The sequence below is a fragment of the Saccoglossus kowalevskii genome, chromosome 18 (assembly GCF_978046115.1).
Source record: "Saccoglossus kowalevskii chromosome 18, keSacKowa6.1, whole genome shotgun sequence".
NCBI lineage: Eukaryota > Metazoa > Hemichordata > Enteropneusta > Harrimaniidae > Saccoglossus > Saccoglossus kowalevskii.
This window is the reverse complement of record NC_140658.1, coordinates 4,935,750-4,963,326: the sequence shown is the minus strand read 5'-3', so window position 1 is coordinate 4,963,326 and position 27,577 is coordinate 4,935,750. Positions and strand designations below refer to the sequence as shown.

The following is a 27,577-nucleotide window of genomic DNA, read 5'->3' as shown; positions in this document are numbered from 1 at the left end:
ATTTCTCTCTGTTGGCAGTAATGTTATTTTATTGTCTCTTAGTCTCTGTAATACAGCTTTCAATTGCTCATTATGATCTGTCTGTCCTTTGCCGAATACTATTATGTCGTCTGATATATTTCTAGCACCTGGAATTCCTTGAAGTGCATCACAGACAGTCATCTGAAATATGTCTGCCGCTGAATTTATGGCAAAACTCAGTCTCTTGTAACGAAATAAACCTAAATGTGTTGCAAATGTGGTTATGTGTCTTGAATCAGGATCCAATTCTATTTGATGGTATCCCTTGTTCAAATCTATTTTGGTGAACACTGAGCACCATTTAAATCTACTATCAGATCTTTGATTGTCGGTATCGGGTGACGTTCTCTTTCTATAGCTGTATTTGGGGCTCTCATGCAACACAAATACGAATATTTATATACGAATCTCACGGTGTTGCACCTACAGCCTTTTCTATTATGTCTAACTCTTCCAATTTCTGTAATTCTGTCTCTACTTTATCTCGAACGTGGAATGGAACACGACGATGCTCTTGAGCGACTGGTTTATCAATATGTAATTTTGCTTTAACATGTTTCATATTTCCAACGCCCTCAAAGCAATCCACGAATTCATTAACTATTTTTTCAACTGTGGGTACAGGTATTGTAGAATGTACATTATCCACGATGCGTAGCAATCCAAGATTTACTGCTGTTTCACACCCTAACAAGTTTCCTCCTGTGCCTTTAACTACACAGAAATTCTCAGTCAACTGTTGGTTAGTTACAAGTGATTGTACAGTCATCTCAGCTTCACCTATTACTGGAAGTGGTTTTACAGCATTATAAGCATATATTTTCTTTGATGATTGACGTAATTGAACACCTTTAATTTGTTGCAGTGTTTTTTCATCTATGATGCTAATACCAGCTCCCGAGTCAATGAGACATTTTACCTGTTGTCCTGCTAACATGACTTGGATATGTGCTTGAAATTTATTAATGACTGGTGATACTGATATGTTGTATACATATTCATCATCTGTAGAATTATCTTCGCTGTATATTATTGCTTCTACATACTTTAGCAAAATGTCCAATTTTCTGACACTTGTTGCATGCTTTGCCACGTGCTGGACATGAAGTATCTTTGTGTGGGTATATGCCACCACATCTGAAGCAAGACTTACTAATATCATTTCTAGTTGGACAATTGACCTGAAGTCTCTCCTGATTTTGAATTCAGCCATGGCTTTTTTCTTTTCATACTAAATTTCTTAGACAAATGCTTAATTTCAGGAATATGATCTATCCTATTAGTGTCCTCTATGCCCTTTGTTTGACGTTCTGATATTTCAAAAGCACGACCTGCATTAAGAATGTCTTTTAATGACAAATTTTCTCCGAGCGATCTCCTTCTTAGCATTGCTGATGTTGTAGATAGTACTATTTGTGACTTGATCTCTTCATCTTCATCTTCATTATGAAATGTGCATGTCTTGGCAACTTGTCTTAACCGTGTGTTATAACTGTCTAATGTTTCACCAGGTTTCTGTGATGCATTTCGGAATACATAAACTTCGTATGCTTTATTTACATTGGGTACAAAGTATTTATACAGTGCTTCTAGAGCTTCCTTGAATTCATCACCAGTATCTGGTAGGATATCAAAAATATCTGCTACCTCATCCCCAGCTGAATATAATAGTAAGACACGCTTTCTCTTATCATCAGTAATTCCCCGGGCAACCAAATATGTTCCAAAACGTTTCACCCATTTTGTCCATCTTGACCCTATGGAGGTGCTTCGTCATGTACTGGGAATGACGGAAATGGTAGCAGTGCAGTAACCATTGTTCAGAATTAATTCAATAATTTCACATCCAGTGAATCTGTATTACTCTGACGATAGTCTGAATTCTAACAAATCTGTAAACTCTGACACTGGGAAATGTGAATATAAATGTGTACTAGACATGTATACTAGACATGTATACTAGACATTACATGAGTGTGTATGGGTACAAACGTTTTATTTCTGGGGAAATTGTACGTTGCGAGTTGAACACATCGATGTTTGCTGCACTGCACTGCGACTGGAACGTTTAAAATCTGTCCTACCTTCCAGTTTGTTGACACGCGATATGCAAAGCGCAAAAAACGATGAACGCGAAAACGCTACCAATTCAGGAACTGGGAGGTGCATACACTTTAGAACGGAATTGCCAGCATTGGGAAGCAAGACAGCTCATTCATTATAAATCATTCTTCAGAATGTTCTTCAATAATAAGGCAAACGTTTTCTGGCAACAAAATGAAAATAGTTCAACTTTGAATAGTGTTTCCTGGCGCGTTTCAACCCTTGGGATATTTTACTATAATAGGGTGTGTCTACATTGCGCGTTAAAATTTGCATATAACATTAGCGCGTAACAAAGATTGTGATAAAGGAAAGAGTGGTATAAACAAAGATCAGTGATTACATGAAATCGATACCAGGAAAAGGGGGGGGGGGTAAAGACAAATTATATAACATTTTATTATTTAATAATTTATTAAAATACATAAGTTTGTCCAACTGTATTTACATTTGTGATGAGTTTCCACATTATCTTTTTCTTACTGGTGTGACTACAGTGACTATGCAGTGTTTTTGTTTTGTCGATTGTTGTCAGTTGTTAATTTTGTGTTCTTGGAATTTTGTACACAAATTAACATCGGTTAATAGGTATGTTATTTCCAATTTGCAGTATATCGTAGACAGTACTTGTATACTTTGTTATCCAGCATAAATGTCAGATTGTTCGGAAGCATGAGATTGTAATGTACATTTCGTTCATTATTGTTGTACGACGACGCTTTCTCCGGGGCCTTCATAGTCCCATGTCCCGGCCCGGTTACATACTAATTCAGTCCAGCAGTTAGACAGGGTATTAATTAGAGACGCCCGGAGAACTAAAATTTGGGACGTGAATCGCTCCGGCGACGAACAATCGGCGAAAATAACCAAGGGGGTGAGGGAATGCATTTAAAAAACATATTTTATATATAGGGTATATAAATATTACACAGGGGAGGGAAAAAACTGTTTTTAACTTGGGACTCTATGAGAATTTTGTAAGTCTCCAAAAATGCCCTTTGCAGTCCATTATCTATCCCACAAATGAAGTTAACACATTTCTCCCTTATAAATTATATGTGCATGTCCTGAGAGTTTGAAAACAGTGCACTTCTGGTCAATGGGCGGCGCCATATTGTTTGTTTGTTTCATAAATTATGTGAAGTGAGACAGCTCATTCATGATAAAACATCTTCAGAATGTTGTTCAATGATAATGCGATCGTTTTCTGGCAAAGAACTGAAATTAGTTCTACTTTATATAGTGTTCGGCTAATTGTGATTGGCGGCGACATACGATTCGTGCGTAGCGCCGTCTTAAATCCCGCTCAACTCGCGCGTGCACTAATAACTCGACTTCCGCAGTTCACACAATCTCCCATGCAGAGTCATCGTCCGAATCACACGGTTTTGCTAAAGTCTGCCATTCATGATCGGCCCACGGACCCGTGCGTGATCGTGTTATGAAAAGCTGTATTTCACTGCAATTAATTTGAGTCATTAGATTGAGCGCGCCAAGGAGCTGGCGCCACCAATCAGCGTTGCTGTATCATAAATGTGAGCGGCTGGGAGCTCATCACAGATAAAAACAATGGCGCTGATTCACCTGTAGTCAAGAACAGAAGGTCTATATTCGTTACTATGTTTTCAAAATTTCTTATTCCAACACTGAAAATTGTTTGTGGGCAAGCAAATGAAGAAGATAACATGTCTAAATATTTGAGCAAACCTTGTTTTAGTAATCTGACAAAACTTTTGAAACTGATAACATATCGACTTGTCCGACCCGGTCTTCGTTGCAACACAATCTCTAGATGGAATGTGGTTGCGCTTTCTTTTGGTGGTCAGTAAGCTCGTTCACAGAGAGAAAGCTAGAAACACGTTCATTTCTAATGAGTTCTGAATTGGTGATGTAAATGAGCCGAATTAATCGTTTGAAGGGTGCAACATACAGTAAATCGTGGTGACATCTGCCAACTTGTTTTTATATGTCTCTGTTGTCTCCTGACTTTTTTTTGTAAGAGCAAACTGCTAGTGCTGACACATGTATTTGGCCACAGAAGTCATTTGGCCATCTCTCTATCAAATGGCAATTGTAATGCGCTATCCTGGCGTCAACCAGGCTCGGTCAAACACAAGCACCTGCAGACCTTAACCAAGGTTCCCCAAAGTCGCATTCGTTAGTGAATTAATCTCGGCCAGTGGAATTGACCTTTCCAATGAGTCTGTGGTACACTCACCCAGGGTAGGGGCCGACCCTTTAATGTTCAGCCTAAGGTAACATTTGAATTTGGGTGTGCCGATCATGAGTCTGATGCGACATCCACTATGCTACCAGTGTCCGGCCGGGGAAAACATTTTGAGTAAATCTGAGATATATTTATGATTTTTGTGATTTTTCAAGCATAAGAAAACATAGTTTATCTCGACTCTCAGCTGTTCCACGACGGTGAATTTTGGCATAGGTATTCTCTGATAGCTTATATCTGTCGAAGATAGTTTGTATACCACTTTGACTTTAGAAAATACGACACAACTCTCCCCTTCGTGGACGTGACACGGGCCCGCGGTATCTTATTTCTGTTGCCTGCAGAGTTATTCCGTGTTTGATCAAGATTAGATAGTTTGTGTTAAATCCGCAGTTAAACCCGTATTCCGTGGAGTAGATATAAGATGAAATAAATTATTTTCTAAAACTTCTAGATGCTTAAGTCTTGTGTTTTGCATATGCGTTATAATCTCTTTATGAAGAAAAGCCTATTGTTCGAAACGCCTGGCTGTTATGAATAGTTACTTGAGACGACGATTGCCAATTCTTCTATGATATATTCCATACAATACGCGCTCCTGCTAACACGATTGTGTTATTCAGGAGTAGGAGAACTTATTGTTACTGCTTCTTACACGTCTCGGTCACACTTATAGTACGCGTGTATCACTGCTTCTTACACGTCTCAGTCATACTTCTAGTACGCGTGTATCACCGCTTCTTACACGTCTCAGTCATACTTCTAGTACGCGTGCATCACTGCTTCTTACACGTCTCAGTCATACTCATAGTACGCGTGTATCACTGTTTCTTACACGTCTCAGTCATACTTCTAGTACGCGTGTATCACCGCTTCTTACACGTCTCAGTCATACTTCTGGTACTCGTGCATCACTCCTTCTTACACGTCTCAGTCATACTTATAGTACGCGTGTATCACTGCTTCTTACACGTCTCAGTCATACTTCTAGTACGCGTGTATCACCGCTTCTTACACGTCTCAGTCATACTTCTAGTACGCGTGTATCACTGCTTCTTACACGTCTCAGTCATACTTATAGTACGCGTGTATCACTGCTTCTTACACGTCTCAGTCATACTTCTAGTACGCGTGTATCACCGCTTCTTACACGTCTCAGTCATACTTCTAGTACGCGTGTATCACTGCTTCTTACACGTCTCAGTCATACTTATAGTACGCGTGCACCACTACTTCTTACACGTCTCAGTCGTACTTCTAGTACGCGTGTATCACTGCTTCTTACACGTCTCAGTCATACTTCTAGTTCGCGTGCATCACTGCTTCGCGAGGTTTGATCGCGTATTGTTACTTCATGTCAAATACACGCTATTGAAGTTGTCTCTTATCGACTGTGATACACCTGTGAATACCCGTAGCATTTCCCCTTACAGCACCTATTTAGTTTGGCTGCCAAACCTATTATTAATGTGTGCAATGCAATAGAAGGCGATATTGTTTGTTATCGTCACATTGGACTTGACGACTGTGATACATCTGACAGCACCTATTTAGTTTGGCTGCCAAACCTATTATTAATGTGTGCAATCGAAGGCGTATCGTTTGTTTATAAATCAGTTGTTTTTATTTTTAGTAAATGGGGAAGATTCGGAAGATGAGGGATTGAGCACTACTGCAGAGCTTGTAATATATTCTACTATCGCACTCGCGTCGTTGACGTTATTTAGTTTGTTTTTATGCATTTATATCGTCACGACGAGCAATAACACCAAATTTGCAAGAGATGACATGGAACAAGTGAATTAATTATGTGAGCCACAATATTCCAAATATGGCTGCTTGAAATCACTTAGTCTGCCATATATGGAACATGACCAAATATGGCTACTGGAAATCACTTAATGCGCCATATATGAAACCCCAACTACACGATGGTTACCAAAGAAACAAAGAACAGTTGCCAAATGAAGGAACGAATGAAATATTTTACTTGTACAATCCATGTTCATATCAATGTCTATATTATTTGGTGATTATATTCATGAACGACTGGTAGTAAAACAAACTACACAGAAATAATTGTTTTACCACACACAAAAATAATGCTGAGAAATGGTGTGGTCTCTGCTGTCAATAATTTTGTTAGTACAATACTTCCTAAATATTTCTGTCAATGTATTCCTACAGTTTTGCTGTGTTTTGTGATGTGTTTGCCCTTTGTCTATTCGAACCGAGCATTTTTATACCCATGTACTGAAAAAATAACCCGAAAACAGTCACGTCCCTTTGTACCCACGCCACTCCTAACCCTGCCACTACCCCCAGCTCTCTAAATTTAATTGCATATGCCTTCTCTGATAACACCTATAGTTATCTAGAGCGGAATATACAATTTACTGTGACGCTTGGGGTGCGATTTAGAGATATAGGATTAGGGGTGAGGATACAAAAGGAACTTTTTCCCTATGTAACTTTAGGTGAATGCCCACGCGCGCAATGAGGAGCGCGAATGATGACGGTTCTAATGAGTCCTGTGTAAGAGGGCAATTTGTCAACAAGTGTGATGGCAATTTCTTTTCTTAACCCAATTTTACCATTTTTCATTTCGTTCTTGCATTAGCATTAGTATTTATGATTTAGCTCAGTCACAAACACTTCGGCAAACAAAATACATATTTAGCCCTTTATCGCCACTGTACTACGGCATGCATACTGGCAGGTCACAGTGCGTGGTACGGTCATATTGTCCTCAGTGTTTTAATTGAAAATGCACAACGGCAAGTAGAATACACGGCTTGTGGCAACCGAACTATTTATTAATATCTGACTTGTCAAAGACTACCTTATGTGAGGTAACGTTACTGAAGTGAAATAGCGCACGTTATAAAGCAATGTACAGAATTTATGTAGGGAATTATGGGAGACAATTTTCACTGTCATGAATAAATATTAAAACTTTGTAATTTTATTGAAATACTTATACATTTGTGGATTCATATAAATAATAATAAATGATTTCGGTTAATTGACAATTTAACTGATGTTTTGCTAAATATCCTGGAGCAAAATATAAAGCAAAATAGCCCGACGTACTTCGTTCGTTCATTGACCGACATGTGTGTCTGTTTATTAATACCAGGACAAAAGAGGACAACGACGTACGCCATCTACGTTAGATCCGTAATATGATTGATTGAGGTTCTGATTCTGAAGGAACATCACTTACGATGCTTAAGTTTCGGAGGTGGGGGGGGGGGGACTCCCATATGTGAAATGTATGCAAATGCGCCACTGTTTTGACCACCATCTTCACGGTCGAACCGATGTTTTTGACATAATTTTAAATGGAAATTTTACGTTTTTCGGTCAGTTTATCAAAATTTGGTTCATTTTTTGCCGAAAAATCCAATTGTTATTGCGCCCCAAACAACAATCTTTTTGGGACCAGTTTTCTCTCGCCCAAAATCCAGGTGAGTTAGTAGAAACTGAGAAAACGTATATCATCTGTAAAAAGGCTAAATAACACAAACATTTCTTCACCCTCAGTTGTATTTATTCAACCTCCATACGCGATGTAATCAGGTTTAAAAACAGTACATCATTGTATGTACATGGGTCACTCTGGCAAACGAGAATCTTTAATCTATATAGATAACAGGATAACCACAATGTAGGACTGTTGTCATAACAACCGACATAGCTGTATTCAAGACAAGTACTTGTATTACAGTAGTCAACGTGAACTTGCAGTACCTTGTGAATGCCACGACATCGTCCGAACTATGTCGGAAAAACCTAGAAATTACATGCATTAAACCTTACTTCAAATTTATCCTCTCGTAATCCATACGTCTAACACCAACCAACCCAACCCTGCCCAATGTAATTATTATTATAACATAAGTTGTAATGTAAATCAATAGAATAACACTGCATGATGCCACTTGGCGATATCGTACTTTATTTGAGTTACAGGAGATAACATACTTGTTATACACGTATATCCTGTGAACTCTGTCCAACTTAGACTGTCATATGCGTCAAGTAAAATAATGTCTAGGGGGCCGTATTAATATTTTATGGAATAAATATGTCTTCTTATCTACTATTACGACTTATATCGATATGTAAATGTCGCTTGAAACCAAAAACACGTGTCGAGCATTGTCAATAATTTGTGTTTTTTTTCGACTACTAAATAAAGGGGACTGTACTATCTTAGTTTCTATGTGCATTGCTGTTTTGTGTATTAGTGGTCTGGTGCTTTGTCCAAAAATAGCCCCATCATATAAGCACAGCTGCTTTATACATTTTCTCAATGTTAAAATTTGACTAAAATGCATTTCAATTTTGTCGTCATAGAGAACGACCCGATAATTTAGATAAAACTACTGTATTCGCGAATTCCCATCCGACGCGATGTAATTCTAGTTGCGCCACTTACCAAACTACTGGCGATGGTAAGACAAAAATGGAAGAAGAAGTCAGTAGCATATTTTAAACATTTTTTTTTTCAAAGATAGCGGAGTGAGTTGTAAGATCGTGAGACAGAAATTAATACAGTGGTGGGAACATAGACTTTAGCTTCATTTATTCACTGCATGAACATGATAGCCATAATGTAAAAACAAATCCTTTACATATTGCCTGTGGGGGCGCACTTCACAAATAGAAATTATGAATATAAATGTGTACTAGTATACTGGACATTACATCCATCTCCTCTTTAGATATTCAGTTCATGAAGGTTAATGAATAAAGCATATTGCAGAGTCGTCTAGGAAATAGACCACAGAAATCCATTGAAACTTTCTTCCATGGACCACTAGGTAGTGTAGTCATTTTCAATGGTTCATTATTTGGCTTTGAACTATGATTTGCTGCCTGACATGGAAAGCATTTAGCTATCAGTTCATCTACCATAGGGTCTATCCCAGGAAACCATAATGTTTCTCTGAGTAATCTCTTGGTCGTCACTACCTCTTGATGTCCACCATGTGCTAATTTTATTGTACGTTGCTGCCAATGTAATGCGTGTGGAGTTATGAGACGGTATTCTTTCAGTAGTACCCCTTTTGCCATCGACAGTTCCTCCTCCACTTTTCTATACTGAGCAATTTCAGGATCAACGTCATGCCAAGTTGTGTTAGTATTACATGTGACAACTTTTGTAATGTATCATCTTCTGAAGTAGCTTTCTGGACTTCTTCATGTGTCAATGCGTCTAGCAATGACGTTAACATAAGTGTCAATTCGTGAACAGAACCTGTCATATCCTTATGACGACTCATATAATCTGCCGGGTTTTCTTTACCTGCGCGATAAATTACTTTGTTTTTGTATGGTTGTAGACACAGACGTTCAATTCTGGCTGTAGACTTGCACTGTGGTTTATTGAAGATTCCTTTTAATGGTTTGTGATCTGTGATTATTTTAAAGGATGATCCATAAATGTATAAGTGAAAATGTTCACTTGCCCATACCATCGCAAGTGCTTCCTTCTCTGTCTGGCTATATCTACTCTTTGTATCAGTTAGTGTGCGACTTGCATATGCGACTATGTTCTGATTTCCATCTGTAGTAATCTGTACTAAAATCGCACCCAATCCTGTTGGGCTGGCATCAACGATAATCTCTGTATCATACTCTGGGTTGAAGTATTTCATCACTTTCTTACTAGCCATTTCAGTTTTCAGTGCACTGAATGACTTTTGTTGTCTTGGGCCCCATGACCATGGTATATCTTAATGATTAAGCTCTCGTATGGGTGCTGATATAGATGCGAAGTCTGGTATGAATCTGGCTATGTATTGTTCCATGCCAAAAAACTTCTGACTTCCATACATCCTGGGATACTTTCTTATTGTCGGCTGATACTCCCTTAGCGGAAAAGGTATATCTATAGAATGTGAATTTCACATTTCTCTCTGTTGGCAGTAATGTTATTTTATTGTCTCTTAGTCTCTGTAATACAGCTTTCAATTGCTCATTATGATCTGTCTGTCCTTTGCCGAATACTATTATGTCGTCTGATATATTTCTAGTACCTGGAATTCCTTGAAGTGCATCACAGACAGTCATCTGAAATATGTCTGCCGCTGAATTTATGGCAAAACTCAGTCTCTTGTAACGAAATAAACCTAAATGTGTTGCAAATGTGGTTATGTGTCTTGAATCAGGATCCAATTCTATTTGATGGTATCCCTTGTTCAAATCTATTTTGGTGAACACTGAGCACCATTTAAATCTACTATCAGATCTTTGATTGTCGGTATCGGGTGACGTTCTCTTTCTATAGCTGTATTTGGGGCTCTCATGCAACACAAATACGAATATTTATATACGAATCTCGCGGTGTTGCACCTACAGCCTTTTCTATTATGTCTAACTCTTCCAATTTCTGTAATTCTGTCTCTACTTTATCTCGAACGTGGAATGGAACACGACGATGCTCTTAAGCGACTGGTTTATCAATATGTAATTTTGCTTTAACATGTTTCATATTTCCAACGCCCTCAAAGCAATCCACGAATTCATTAACTATTTTTTCAACTGTGGGTACAGGAATTGTAGAATGTACATTATCCACGATGCGTAGCAATCCAAGATTCACTGCTGTTTCACACCCTAACAAGTTTCCTCCTGTGCCTTTAACTACACAGAAATTCTCAGTCAACTGTTGGTTAGTTACAAGTGATTGTACAGTCATCTCAGCTTCACCTATTACTGGAAGTGGTTTTACAGCATTATAAGCGTATATTTTCTTTGATGACTGACGTAATTGAACACCTTTAATTTGTTGCAGTGTTTGCTCATCTATGATGCTAATACCAGCTCCCGAGTCAATGAGACATTTTACCTGTTGTCCTGCTAACATGACTTGGATATGTGCTTGAAATTTATTAATGACTGGTGATACTGATATATTGTATACATATTCATCATCTGTAGAATTATCTTCGCTGTATATTATTGTTTCTACATACTTTTGCAAAATGTCCAATTTTCTGACACTTTTTGCATGCTTTGCCACGTGCTGGACATGAAGTATCTTTGTGTGGGTATATGCCACCACATCTGAAGCAATAATTACTAATATCATTTCTCGTTGGACACTTGACCTGACCTCTCTCCTGATTTTGAATTCAGCCATGGCTTTTTTCTTTTCATACTAAATTTCTTAGACAAATGCTTAATTTCAGGAATATGATCTATCCTATTAGTGTCCTCTATGCCCTTTGTTTGACGTTCTGATATTTCAAAAGCACGACCTGCATTAAGAATGTCTTTTAATGACAAATTTTCTCCGAGCGATCTCCTTCTTAGCATTGCTGATGTTGTAGATAGTACTATTTGTGACTTGATCTCTTCATCTTCATTATGAAATGTGCATGTCTTGGCAACTTGTCTTAACAGTGTGTTATAACTGTCTAATGTTTCACCAGGTTTCTGTGATGCATTTCGGAATACATAAACTTCGTATGCTTTATTTACATTGGGTACAAAGTATTTATACAGTGCTTCTGGAGCTTCCTTGAATTCATCACCAGTATCTGGTAGGATATCAAAAATATCTGCTACCTCATCCCCAGCTGAATATAATAGTAAGACACGCTTTCTCTTATCATCAGTAATTCCCCGGGAAACCAAATATGTTCCAAAACGTTTCACCCATTTTGTCCATCTTGACCCTATGGAGGTGCTTCGTCATGTACTGGGAATGACGGAAATGGTAGCAGTGCAGTAACCATTGTTCAGAATTAATTCAATAATTTCACATCCAGTGAATCTGAATTACTCTGACGATAGTCTGAATTCTAACAAATCTGTAAACTCTGACACTGGGAAATGTGTGTGGCTGATTTACACACTATGTTCAGTCAATGTTCAACTCACGATTTATGATTAAAACATTTCTGCAGGTATTTCAGGTTTTCTTCAATGTTGCACTGGATCTTGTTCATCCTCGTCGCCATGTTGTAAGATCGTGAGACAGAAATTAATACAGAGTGGGAACATAGACTTTAGCTTCATTTATTCACTGCATGAACATGGCAGCCATATTGTAAAAACACTCCTTTACATATTGCCTGTGAGGGCGCACTTCATTATGAATTATGAATATAAATGTGTACTAGTATACTAGACATTACATGAGTGTGTATGGGTACAAACATTTTATTTCTGGGGAAATTGTACGTTGCGAGTTGAACACATCGATGTTTGCTGCACTGCACTGCGACTGGAACGTTTAAAATCTGTCCTACCTTCCGGTTTGTTGACTCCAGGACACGCGATATGCAAAGCGCAAAAAACGATGAACGCGAAAACGCTACCAATTCAGGAACTGGGAGGTGCATACACTTTAGAACGGAATTGCCAGCATTGGGAAGCAAGACAGCTCATTCATTATAAATCATTCTTCAGAATGTTCTTCAATAATAAGGCAAACGTTTTCTGGCAACAAAATGAAAATAGTTCAACTTTGAATAGTGTTTCCTGGCGCGTTTCAACCCTTGGGATATTTTACTATAATAGGGTGTGTCTACATTGCGCGTTAAAATTTGCATATAACATTAGCGCGTAACAAAGATTGTGATAAAGGAAAGAGTGGTATAAACAAAGATCAGTGATTACATGAAATCGATACCAGGAAAGGGGGGGGGTAAAGACAAATTATATAACATTTTATTATTTAATAATTTATTAAAATACATAAGTTTGTCCAACTGTATTTACATTTGTGATGAGTTTCCACATTATCTTTTTCTTACTGGTGTGACTACAGTGACTATGTAGTGTTTTTGTTTTGTCGATTGTTGTCAGTTGTTAGTTTTGTGTTCTTGGAATTTTGTACACAAATTAACATCGGTTAATAGGTATGTTATTTCCAATTTGCAGTATATCGTAGACAGTACTTGTATATCTTGTTATCCAGCATAAATGTCAGATTGTTCGGAAGCATGAGATTGTAATGTACATTTCGTTCATTATTGTTGTACGACGACGCTTTCTCCGGGGCCTTCATAGTCCCATGTCCCGGCCCGGTTACATACTAATTCAGTCCAGCGGTTAGACAGGGTATTAATTAGAGACGCCCGGAGAACTAAAATTTGGGACGTGAATCGCTCCGGCGACGAACAATCGGCGAAAATAACCAAGGGGGTGAGGGAATGCATTTAAAAAACATATTTTATATATAGGGTATATAAATATTACACAGGGGAGGGAAAAAAACTGTTTTTAACTTGGGGCTCTATGAGAATTTTGTAAGTCTCCAAAAATGCCCTTTGCAGTCCATTATCTATCCCACAAATGAAGTTAACACATTTCTCCCTTATAAATTATATGTGCATGTCCTGAGAGTTTGAAAACAGTGCACTTCTGGTCAATGGGCGGCGCCATATTGTTTGTTTGTTTCATAAATTATGTGAAGTGAGACAGCTCATTCATGATAAAACATCTTCAGAATGTTGTTCAATGATAATGCGATCGTTTTCTGGCAAAGAACTGAAATTAGTTCTACTTTATATAGTGTTTCGGCTAATTGTGATTGGCGGCGACATACGATTCGTGCGTAGCGCCGTCTTAAATCCCGCTCAACTCGCGCGTGCACTAATAACTCGACTTCCGCAGTTCACACAATCTCCCATGCAGAGTCATCGTCCGAATCACACGGTTTTGCTAAAGTCTGCCATTCATGATCGGCCCACGGACCCGTGCGTGATCGTGTTATGAAAAGCTGTATTTCACTGCAATTAATTTGAGTCATTAGATTGAGCGCGCCAAGGAGCTGGCGCCACCAATCAGCGCTGCTGTATCATAAATGTGAGCGGCTGGGAGCTCATCACAGATAAAAACAATGGCGCTGATTCACCTGTAGTCAAGAACAGAAGGTCTATATTCGTTACTATGTTTTCAAAATTTCTTATTCCAACATTGAAAATTGTTTGTGGGCAAGCAAATGAAGAAGATAACATGTCTAAATATTTGAGCAAACCTTGTTTTAGTAATCTAACAAAACTTTTGAAACTGATAACATATCGACTTGTCCGACCCGGTCTTCGTTGCAACACAATCTCTAGATGGAATGTGGTTGCGCTTTCTTTTGGTGGTCAGTAAGCTCGTTCACAGAGAAAAAGCTAGAAACACGTTCATTTCTAATGAGTTCTGATTGGGTGATGTAAATGAGCCGAATTAATCGTTTGAAGGGTGCAACATACAGTAAATCGTGGTGACATCTGCCAACTTGTTTTTATATGTCACTGTTGTCTCCTGACTTTTTTTTGTAAGAGCAAACTGCTAGTGCTGACACATGTATTTGGCCACAGAAGTCATTTGGCCATCTCTCTATCAAATGGCAATTGTAATGCGCTATCCTGGCGTCAACCCGGCTCGGTCGAATACAAGCACCTGCGGACCTTAACCAAGGTTCCCCCAAAGTCGCATTCGTTAGTGAATGAATGAATCTCGGCCAGTGGAATTGGCCTTTCCATTGAGTCTGTGGCATACTCACTCAGGGTAGGGGTCGACCCTTTGATGTTCAGTCTAAGGTAGGATTTGAACTTCGGTCTACCGATCATGAGTCTGATGCAACATCTACTATGCTACCAGTGTCCGGCCAGGGAAAACATTTTGAGTAAATCTGAGATATAGTGTGTTTTATGATTTTTGTGATTTTCAAGCATAAGAAAACATAGTCTAGATAGTTTATCTCGACTCTCAGCTGCTCCACGGCGGTGAATTTTGGCATAGGTATTCTCTGATAGCTTATATCTGGCGAAGATAGTTTGTATACCACTTTGACTTTAGAAAATACGACACATCTCTCCCCTTCGTGGACTCTGACACGGGCCCGCGGTATCTTATTTCTGTTGCCTGCAGAGTTACTCCGTGTTTGATCAAGATTAAGTAGTCCGTGTTAAATCCGCAGTTAAACCCGTATTCCGTGGAGTAGATATAAGTTGAAATAAATTATTTTCTAAAACTTCTAGCTGCTTAAGTCTTGTGTTTTGCATATGCGTTATAATTTCTTTATGAAGAAAAGCCTATGGTTCGAAACGCCTGGCTGTTATGAATAGTTACTTGAGACGACGATTGCCAATTCTTCTATGATATATTCCATACAATACGCGCTCCTGCTAACACGATTGTGTTATTCAGGAGTAGGAGAACTTATTGTTACTGCTTCTTACACGTCTCGGTCATATTTCTAGTACGCGTGTATCACTCCTTCTTACACGTCTCAGACATACTACTAGTACTCGTGCATCACTCCTTCTTACACGTCTCAGTCATACTTATAATACGCGTATATCACTCCTTCTTACACGTCTCAGTCATACTTATAGTACGCGTGCACCACTACTTCTTACACGTCTCAGTCGTACTTCTAGTACGCGTGTATCACTGCTTCTTACACGTCTCAGTCATACTTCTAGTACGCGTGTATCACTGCTTCTTACACGTCTCAGTCATACTTATAGTACGCGTGCACCACTACTTCTTACACGTCTCAGTCGTACTTCTAGTACGCGTGTATCACTGCTTCTTACACGTCTCAGTCATACTTCTAGTTCGCGTGCATCACTGCTTCGCGAGGTTTGATCGCGTATTGTTACTTCATGTCAAATACACGCTATTGAAGTTGTCTCTTATCGACTGTGATACACCTGTGAATACCCGTAGCATTTCCCCTTACAGCACCTATTTAGTTTGGCTGCCAAACCTATTATTAATGTGTGCAATGCAATAGAAGGCGATATTGTTTGTTTATAAATCAGTTGTTTTTATTTTTAGTAAATGGGGAAGATTCGGAAGATGAGGGATTGAGCACTACTGCAGAGCTTGTAATATATTCTACTATCGCACTCGCGTCGTTGACGTTATTTAGTTTGTTTTTATGCATTTATATCGTCACGACGAGCAATAACACCAAATTTGCAAGAGATGACATGGAACAAGTGAATTAATTATGTGAGCCACAATATTCCAAATATGGCTGCTTGAAATCACTTAGTCTGCCATATATGGAACATGACCAAATATGGCTACTGGAAATGACTTAATGCGCCATATATGAAAGCCCAACTACACGATGGTTACCAAAGAAACAAAGAACAGTTGCCAAATGAAGGAACGAATGAAATATTTTACTTGTACAATCCATGTTCATATCAATGTCTATGTTATTTGGTGATTATATTCATGAACGACTGGTAGTAAAACAAACTACACAGAAATAATTGTTTTACCACACACAAAAATAATGCTGAGAAATGGTGTGGTCTCTGCTGTCAATAATTTTGTTAGTACAATACTTCCTAAATATTTCTGTCAATGTATTCCTACAGTTTTGCTGTGTTTTGTGATGTGTTTGCCCTTTGTCTATTCGAACCGAGCATTTTGATACCCATGTACTGAAAAAATAACCCGAAAACAGTCACGTCCCTTTGTACCCACGCCACTCCTAACCCTGCCACTACCCCCAGCTCTCTAAATTTAATTGTATATGCCTTCTCTGATAACACCTATAGTTATCTAGAGCGGAATATACAATTTACTGTGACGCTTGGGGTGCGATTTAGAGATATAGGATTAGGGGTGAGGATACAAAAGGAACTTTTTCCCTATGTAACTTTAGGTGAATGCTCACGCGCGCAATGAGGAGCGCGAATGATGACGGTTCTAATGAGTCCTGTGTAAGAGGGCAATTTGTCAACAAGTGTGATGGCAATTTCTTTTCTTAACCCAATTTTACCATTTTTCATTTCGTTCTTGCATTAGCATTAGTATTTATGATTTAGCTCAGTCACAAACACTTCGGCAAACAAAATACATATTTAGCCCTTTATCGCCACTGTACTACGGCATGCATACTGGCAGGTCACAGTGCGTGGTACGGTCATATTGTCCTCAGTGTTTTAATTGAAAATGCACAACGGCAAGTAGAATACACGGCTTGTGGCAACCGAACTATTTATTAATATCTGACTTGTCAAAGACTACCTTATGTGAGGTAACGTTACTGAAGTGAAATAGCGCACGTTATAAAGCAATGTACAGAATTTATGTAGGGAATTATGGGAGACAATTTTCACTGTCATGAATAAATATTAAAACTTTGTAATTTTATTGAAATACTTATACATTTGTGGATTCATATCAATAATAATAAATGATTTCGGTTAATTGACAATTTAACTGATGTTTTGCTAAATATCCTGGAGCAAAATATAAAGCAAAATAGCCCGACGTACTTCGTTCGTTCATTGACCGACATGTGTGTCTGTTTATTAATACCAGGACAAAAGAGGACAACGACGTACGCCATCTACGTTAGATCCGTAATATGATTGATTGAGGTTCTGATTCTGAAGGAACATCACTTACGATGCTTAAGTTTCGGAGGGGGGGGGCTCCCATATGTGAAATGTATGCAAATGCGCCACTGTTTTGACCCCCATCTTCACGAGCGAACCGATGTTTTTGACACCAATTTTACGTTTTTCGGTCAGTTTAGCAAGATTTGGTTCATTTTTTGGCGAACAAATCTAATTGTTGTTGTCAAAACGCCCCAAACGACGATCATTTTGGGACCAGTTTTCTCTCGCCCAAAATCCAGGTGAGTTAGAAACTGAGAAAAAGTATATCATCTGTAATAAGGCTAAATAACACAAATATTTCTTCACCCTCAGTTGTATTTATTCAACCTCCATACGTCACTCTGGCAAACGAGACTCTTCAATCGTATATAGATAACAGAATAACCACAATGTAGGATTGTTGTCATAACAACCGACACAGCTGTATTCAAGACAAGTACTTGTATTACAGTAGACGACGTGAACTTGTAGGACCTTGTGAATGCCACGACAACGTCCGAACTATGTCGGTAAAAACCTGAAAATTACTTGCATTAAACCTTACTTCAAATTTATCCTTTCGTAATCCAGATGACTAACACCATCCAACCCAGCCCCGCCCAATGTAATTATTATTATAACATAAGTTGTAATGTAAATCAATAGAATAACACAGCATTTGATTTAACTGAGATAACATACTTGTTAAACAAGTATATCCTGTGAACTCTGACCAACTTGGACTGTCATATGCGTCAAATAAAATAATGCTTAGGGGGCATTTACTGATACATTACTTGGCGTATTAATGGTCAATGGAATAAATATGTCTTCTGATCTACTGAACAGTCCTATATTATGACTTATATCAAAATGTAAAGGACTCGATAATTCAGATAAAACTACTGTATTCGTGAATTGCATATACTTTAGCACGGTAGACTAGACATTACCAGCAAAGACAGCACATTACTAGTACCGGATGTTTTGTTTTCATTTCAAAGAATGCCATACAAATCCTAACATCAGATTGAGATGCTGAATTGTTCGAATTACGGACATCGAGTTACGAAAACATCAAGTTACATAAATGACAACGCCCATATTTTTGAAACCACGTACACGTTTGTGAAACCACGCCCAAATTATAATTCGATGTTCAATTAGGAGTTAACAGAACTTCGCGTTGCGGGCAACACACATTTTGGTTTTTGTTGAACGTTCACATTCAGTAACTCGAACTTTAATTAAAAGTTGACCGAACTTCGAATTACGGGCAACATATTTGTTTAACGTTCAAATTAACGCCTACTTTTGCAGAACCATGCCCAAATTGTAACTCGATGTTCGATAAACAATTGATAGAACTTCGAGTTACGTACCATTTTGAAACATGTGCTTTGGGACTCCTTTGTTCATCATTTCATTCCAATCTAACATAAAACCCCTGTTATTGACAATGTGTGCCACATAGTGAATTCCCCATCATCAAACTCTGTAATAAAAACTTTTATCAGCAATCACCAGATATTGTTATTCCATATTATTTGATTCAGGATATGTACATCTGAGGAGTAATCCCTCAACGACTGCCAGGTGTTCAGCATACTGTGGTGGAAGCTGTTAAGTTTTAACGGAAACATCTTGATGTCAAAATTACTTTTCAAAAGTAGCTCAATATTTCCCACTTTAAAATATCTTTCAAAAACCATTTCCACGGATGATGTAAGGTTTCATCAAATAGTGGCGCATCCAGTTATATGCTGAGCTTTATGAATTGAAAATACATCTGGGACATTTGAACCTCATTTTCAATGCCACCAATTGCTGTTCTCCTGGCAATCCTATCAGGACCTCCCCACAAAAAACTAAAAATGTTAATTTTTTTCAAAACTTCATAGTAATCATATTTAACACATATCGATAGTAAATAAAATGCCCGGTATTTTTGTTCACCTGAATAATCTAGATTCTTTTCAACCAATCTCACCCATCCCCAATGAATCGATTTTTCACAAAAGGCCGAATGATTATCATGTATGAAAGAAGGAAAAATTTACCCCTTGATTGTTGTGTTGTATTCAATGAATTAACCACAAAGTTCCAAATAAGACCCCCAAAACAGTAGATGACAATCGGCATTCCATCATTTCCTGGAGTTTTATTTACAGGAAACGTCTTGATTGCTTCATGGGCTTCCTCATAAGTAATACATCCCTCACAAACTGCTGCTTGGTCCTCTGAAAGTTTTTTGATGTTAGGGGTTCCGAGAAATGATGCCTGACAAGCAGTAAAGTTTTCTATGGAAGTGTCCAGCCCCGAGGAGTATAGCTTAGTATAAAATAATTTAATATCCTTCTGTGATGTGATTGCTGAGCCATCGTTTTTTATTAACTTATTTATTTGTGATCTTTTATTCTTCATGTTTTCCAATTGTAAGAAATATTTAGTATTTTCCCCCATTTCCACCCAATGTGCCCTCGATCTTATTATTGTAATTTTATCATACTTCCCCTGCAATTCCTGGACAATGATGAACTCCAGTTTACAGTTGGATTTTCCCAAATTTCTGTTTCAGTATTCGCCAGCTTTTTTTCCAGATCTTGATTTTTTGTTTCCTCGGTTTACTTTTTATTAACGTTACTCTATGGTTGTTTTTGTAATACAATATTTCAGCCAATCCCATAAAGACCGTGCATCACTCAGTCAGTACCGACCCTCTCCCCAGCCCAGTCTGGTATTTTTTTCTCAATTAACTCATTAACTCAATATCCCTTAACAAACTAGTGTTTAAATTCCAATAGGAAGGCACTTTGGTTGTTTCTTCATATTGAATGTTTAGACTAACTGCAGAGTGGTCGGGCAAGACACAGGGAACAACAGAAGACTCCTGAATGCAACTCATAATGGCATCATTAATAATAAAATAATTTAAACGGCTCTGCACTATTTGTGGGTGAAAACGTTTCCATGTGAAAGCACTTTTGTTTGGATGGAGTGCCCTCCACACATCAGTTAAGTCCAAAGCCTCCCTGAATTCAACTAGTAGATCGTTTGATTTGCCTCATGGCTGAGGGTTTCCTCCTTTCCTATACTTATTGATATCAAGTACCAAATTATGGTCACCACCCCATAACAAACACACTTTCGGCTCTGACATACCATCCTGGGCGTCCTTAAGTAACTTTTTTAAATAAATAGTGTGCTGTTTTTCTGAAGTGGGGGCATACAAATTTATTAAAAAAAAATGCTTACCATATAATGTGACATCCAGGATCTGACAATGACCGTCTGGGTCAGAGGTCACCTTCTGAATATCATAGTCAATGTTTTTAAAAATTGTCATCAACCTCCTTGATGTTCAAGTTGATGAGCCATGACTGAACAACAAATTGGCCTAGTCATTTACTTTCATCTGTGCTGTGCTATGATATTACTGCCCTGTTTAGCCAGCCAATTGAAAATTTGCTTACCCTTCCTGAATTGGCCAATTCCCCTAACATTCAAAGTCAAAATTTCTGACTTCTGCATAACTGTTGTGTTTATACACACTTTTGGACTCAGATTTTTAAAAAACTAACAAAATAAATAGTGAAACAACTAAGAAAAAAGTAAAAGATAAAATTCCACACCCAAAGCCCAACAGGCTCCCTCCCAAACCCTCCTCCATGCCTCACGGCCTACAACACAACAAACGTGCCAGCGCCATAAGACTAAACTAAAGTCTGCCATCACCGATGCACTCGAACGCTACAGCCCCCCTGAACTGACCTACTAAATCTAAAAATTAACCCTCCCCAGTGTCATAATTGTCCCGATGTCCCCAATCAGTCAATTTTGTCTTCTATCTACTCGCCGCTGTCACATGGTTTTCCATCAATTTAGAGTCGCCTGTTCTAAAAACTTGGTCTTCTGCCTTCCCGCCATATTGTTTGCATAGTTGGAATCACCTTTTCTCTTCCTTCTGTAGTCTTCGTCACAGAAATCTTCTTTTAGGTATATTTCAGTTCCGTTCCGTATTTTCCTTGATGTGGACAACACAGCCCCCCCCCGGGATAGTGGCAAAGTCTATACCCATATTTATACCAAAGTACCGTTTCTGTCATCGCTGTGTATTACAAATAAAACAGTTACCGCATTTGTTCTATTAGAAGAGCATCTCCGATAGAAGCACCTATTTTGACCTATTTTGAATAGTTACTTGGGACGACGATTACCAATTCATCTCTGCTATATTCCATGCAATACGCCGTACTGCTAACACAATTACGTCGAAAGAGGAGGCAGAGAGCTGTTGCAATTTTATTATTACTAATGCTATGTTTTTTTTTCTATCTGGAATCAGTGGAATGAGTCTATGTTACTATTCTTCCAAATACCACCGTCCTACCTTTAGTACACATGTATTACTGCTTCTTACAAGTCTCAGTCACACTTATAGTACGCGTGTATCACTGCTTCTTACACGTCTCTGTCATACTTCTAGTACGCGTCTATCACTGCTTCTTACACGTCCCAGTCATACTTATAGTACGCGTGTATCACTGCTTCTTACACGTCTCAGTCATACTTCAAGTACGCGTGTATCATGACTGCTTCTTATACGTCTCAGTCATACTTATAGTACGCGTGTATCACTGCTTCTAACACGTCTCAGTCATACTTCTAGTACGGGTGTATCACTGCTTCTTACACGTCTCAGTCATACTTCTAGGACGCGTATATCACTGCTTCTAACACGTCTCAGTCATACTTCAAGTACGCGTGTATCATGACTGCTTCTTATACGTCTCAGTCATACTTATATTACGCGTGTATCACTGCTTCTAACACGTCTCAGTCATACTTCTAGTACGGGTGTATCACTGCTTCTTACACGTCTCAGTCATACTTCTAGTACGCGTGTATCACTGCTTCTTACAAGTCTCAGTCATACTTCTAGTACGCGTGCATTACTGCTTCTTACACGTCTCAATCATACTTCTAGTACGCGTGTATCACTGCTTCTTACACATATCAGTCATACTTCTAGTACGGGTGTATCACTGCTTCTTACACGTCTCAGTCATACTTCTTGTACGCGTGTATCACTGTTTCTTGCACGTCTCAGTCATACTTCTAGTACGCGTGTATCACTGCTTCTTACACGTCCCAGTCATACTTCTAGTACGCGTGTATCACTGCTTTTAACACGTCTCAGTCATACTTCTTGTACGCATGTATCACTGTTTCTTGCACGTCTCAGTCATACTTCAAGTACGCATGTATCACTGCTTCTTACACGTCTCAGTCATACTTCTAGTACGCGTGTATCACTGCTTCTTACAAGTCTCAGTCATACTTCTAGTACAGGTGCAGTCAACGGAGCTGTTCGTGAAAAAATGTGTTCGCAAGGGATTGTTAGCGGGCAGGCAAAATAAAACATCTTCATTGGGAGGGCATTACAAATAGGGTTTCTCAAGGGGAATTCCAGTACGAGAAGATTTTTATACAGAGGGCTGGCAAATTCCATTTTTAGATTGAGCGGGTAAGGGCAAAATGCAGAACTTTTCGCGGGCATCAACAACCAAATTGCCAAAGGGGAGGAATGTTTATACTGAGAATACCCCGATCCCAAGTTCTTTCTAAGCTTTCTTCGATTTTGTATTGTCTCCCATAATGCATTGTATGTTCAGAAGTGCAAAATTTGAACTTGAGTACAACTCTCTTAATAAAGAGTGTTGCCGGTGAAATGGGTCATGGCATTTTGTCATTTCATAGAAAATATAGGTATTATATTACCATTAAATTCGCCTGCTATAAAGAAAAACGTTACATTCAATTCACATGGGTTTAAGGATTGGAGCTGATGACTATAACGTCTTCTCTGGGAAATGATAGGGAGAAGGCAGAAACTGTTGAGAGGGGAGAATTAAGACAATGTGAACTGGATGGGAGAGAGTAGATACAACTGCGTGTCCAGAGGACAGGCAAAAACAAAATGAGCGGGGAGAGGGCAGTGGGTAGCAAAACTGAGTGGGAGAAGGCAGCGGGAGCAAAAACAGTGGGAGGGCAATTTAATTTGGTTGAGAGGGAGAGGAGTTGCGAACAGATTGACCTCTCCCCTCCAAATTAAATTAAGCCTTAATAATGTTCATAAAGTAGGTTACTGTTGATCAAACATAAATACCAAACATTTTTGCAAATTTACTCGTTGACTTCACCTGTTAGTACGCGTACACCACTGCTAGTACGCGTACACCACTGATAGTACGCGTACACCACTGCTAGTACGCGTACACCACTGCTTCGCGAGGTTTTATCGCGTATCTTTGCTTCGTGACAAATACTCGCTATTTGAAGTTTCTTTTGTCGATGGGAACCATCTCTTAAATCAGATGTTACAGCTGAGAATACTCGGAACATTTCACCTAGCAACACCTATTTAGTTTGCCTGTCACACATTTTGGGTTAATGTGTTCAGTGAACGGTGATATCGTTTATTTATAAATCATTTGTTTTTATTTTCAGTAAATGGTGAAGATTCGGAAGACGAGGGATTGAGCACTACTGCAGAGCTTGTTATATATTCTACTATCGCACTCTCGTCGTTGACGTTATTTTGTTTGTTTCTACTAATTTACATCGTCCATACGAGCAATAACACCAAATTTGCAAGACATGACATGGAAGAAGTGAATTAAATACGTGAGCCACAATATTCCAAATATGGCTGCTTGAAATCACTTAGTCTGCCATATATGGAACATGACCAAATATGGCTGCTTGAAATCACTTAGTCTGCCATATATGGAACATGACCAAATATTACTTAGTACAATTGCATGATGATTTATTAACAACGTTGAATCGAATAAGGACATGCTCACCAAACATAGAGATAAAAAACCGACTAATAAAGAAGAGTTGCAAAAATGAAGGAACAAATCACATAAAAAATGAAGACAGGCACTCAGACCGAGGCAGCAAATAAAATGACAGAGAACATTTAATCTTACAAATATTAGTTTCTGTCAAGTATTATTGTAAAAAATAAACAATTTTTACGACACTTTGTAAATATTCATACGATAGACATTAATTAATAATTGCCGTGGTATCAGATACATCGTCTGATTGTATGTATTGTGTACGGAGAACGTGATATAACAAATAACAACAAATGATTATTTTATAATTATTTTCTTCCCATATCTCTTTATATTGCACTCCTGGGGCAAATAACCTCTCATAGCAAGGTAGTTTCATATAGTAGTGTAAGATACAATCAACTCGAACAAGAAACTTTTCATATGGTCACTCAATATATTTTTCTAATGTTATTATCTACTCAGACAGTACGCCGCGCACCGACCTTCGCTGCGCGTCGGTCGATACACCAGCTGTACTGTCTTCGTTCATTCTGTGAGGTATTCTCGCAATAATATATTAATTAAATTGAGTTCATGTGACATTTGTGTGAGAGCTATTCAAAACGGCGGAGTCGTCATTTGCGCATGCGTCAGATGGCCATAGCGTGTCATTGTTCGTAAACAAGCGTCTACCTACGAGCCTTTGCGTTTTAACATGTGTTGTTATCATGCATGGGACTGAATTCCCGCGCGTGCGCAGGTGACGATCCTCCCGCTTTAATTCACACGTATTAACACTACTTTTATCCATGCTTTGTAATTTGTAACTTCAGCTTCTTGGGGATTGAACATTAGGAACTTTGGGCAGATTTTGATAAAATAAAAATAATCCCACACACATTTAAAATAAAATAAATATTTACACTGTTATTTTTGAACAGATACAGTGGTTTGTGATTTTTGCGAGTCCATACGGACGTCAACAGTGCATAGCATGGTTATGCATTGCGTAGCAACAATCCGCGCTTGATTTGAAAGGCGTGGGGAGAGTACTATAGTTGGGCGCCCACTGTCGTCGGTTTGCGATTTTTAGAGGAAGACAACCTGATTGAAATCATATGTAGGTATTGGCTCCATTTTTTATATATCTTATATAAAAAAAATCACTAAATAACAGAAATTAAAAAAATAATTAAACGAAAATAACAATAAAAAATACATATAAGAAAAAATAATAATGGAGCCTAGTACCTACATTGGATTATAATCAGATTGAAAGGACATCTGACGTCATTTATCTAATAAATTATTTACACAAATACGATATGTTTTGATGTTACCAAACACAATAAATTACGCAAGGGGCTGAAGATGTTGTGATACAGCTAATGCAAAGTATCCGAAACTAAATAAGCCTTAAATTTCCATGGCCGTTTTCACCAAATCGGTTATTTGTGATGTTCATATATTATTATTTATTAACTCTTTATTGCAGGCTATAAAGTGGAAAAGTTCGCACATCCCATTAATAAAGAACAATATATATATAAACCAACAAACTAAGGCCAGACTTTTATTATCCCTTGTTTCGCGAACCCGCCGAATGAACAGGAGCCGAAAATGAAATAAAAATAAAATTTTATTTCAGCGTAATTTCTCTCGCCCACCGACTTGTAAGTGCAAAAAATTGATAAAAAAAAATATTTTTATCTTCATTTTTTCCCGCCCGTCGCATAACAAACCCAAGTTTTCGTGGGAGTATCATGATCAAAGTACCGAAGTCTAGCGCAGATGAAAAACAAGGTTATACATGGAATAAAATTGTACATCATTTCTTCTCTCCGATCAATGATTTCACTTACAATTCTTTGAGAATCACACAAATCTAATGAAAAAAAGAATTAATTTTATTTTTTTTCCGCCCTCCTCAAAAAAATTGCCTTATAAAAACTCGAGAAACAAGGCATAAAAAAAGTCTGGCCTAGAGAAAAAACAACAACAAATATATAAAAAGACTCGACTAATAAATAAATGCATTGTTCTAGCGTAGCTGTGGCGTGTACATAAGTTTACGGTACAGAACATAACACTCCGAACACAAATGCGCGTCAGATGATGGCAAGAAACTGTGGCCATAATATAAAGCAACTCCCGACAAGGAGACACTTTCAGACCAATAACGGACTAGCACGTGGCTCACAAAATTAACATAACAAAAACGTGACTATCAACCTGGTCCATAGGCTAGATATAAAATACTTACAATTCACTTTATTTCTGACAGAAGATAAAAGCACTACAGCGATCCTATTATCACTTTTAGTTAGTCAGGTATAGAGTAAAAAAAGCATGTTTCGCCTAAAAGCGTCAAATGTTTGAATGTTGGAGAACACAAACATACTGCTCGCTCTACAGTCCATGGACCGACCAAGGAATAAACGAAATTTTTATAAGCAACACGGAGATCATAAATACTTTTACGACTATGTCGAAACCAAAGCTGTGAACAATACATGTTCGAAACAATGTACAATGTAATTTTAATTTAAAAGCTAGAACATTTTCGAAGCAATATATTGGCTCGGCCGTAGAATTATCGAATCGTTTTATGTTCTCATCGTCCATACTGGCTATCAGTGACAACATATCCTAAATAAACGTGCTTATGCAAATTTTAAGCTTGAAGTCACCAAGATATACGGGTGGAATTACACTACTTCTAAGAGCCAGGTGCAGCCAATGGAGCTGTTCACCGGAAAAGCTGTTCCAAGGGATTTTTCTTGAGAGCAGGGGATTTTTCTATTTTTTGTAGGGGGCGGGAAATATCAGTACCCCCCAGTGGGCAGGGCAGATTTAAAAAAAATGCAAGCACATGGAATTTTTTTAGTTGGGTAGGGTACTTACATCTGCTGATTGGTTATTGGGTTCAAGAAGCCCATAGAAGCCAATGACTCGATGAATTACGCCACCAATCGGCACAGCAATGTAAGGGAGTAGGCAAAAAAGTCTTT

General features: G+C 38.3%; 1 protein-coding gene across 1 annotated transcript in view; it reads left to right on the top strand.

The window, feature by feature from the left end:
- The window catches only part of LOC102802768 (uncharacterized), a 34,164-nt gene extending 9,272 nt beyond the window's left edge, over nt 1-24,892 (top strand). The window contains exon 2 of the mRNA XM_078006193.2: nt 24,226-24,892. Within this exon, the coding sequence (XP_077862319.1) occupies nt 24,226-24,398 (173 nt within the window). The 3' untranslated portion in view covers nt 24,399-24,892. The remainder of the gene's footprint in view (nt 1-24,225) is intronic.
- Nucleotides 24,893-27,577: the final 2,685 nt, after the last annotated feature.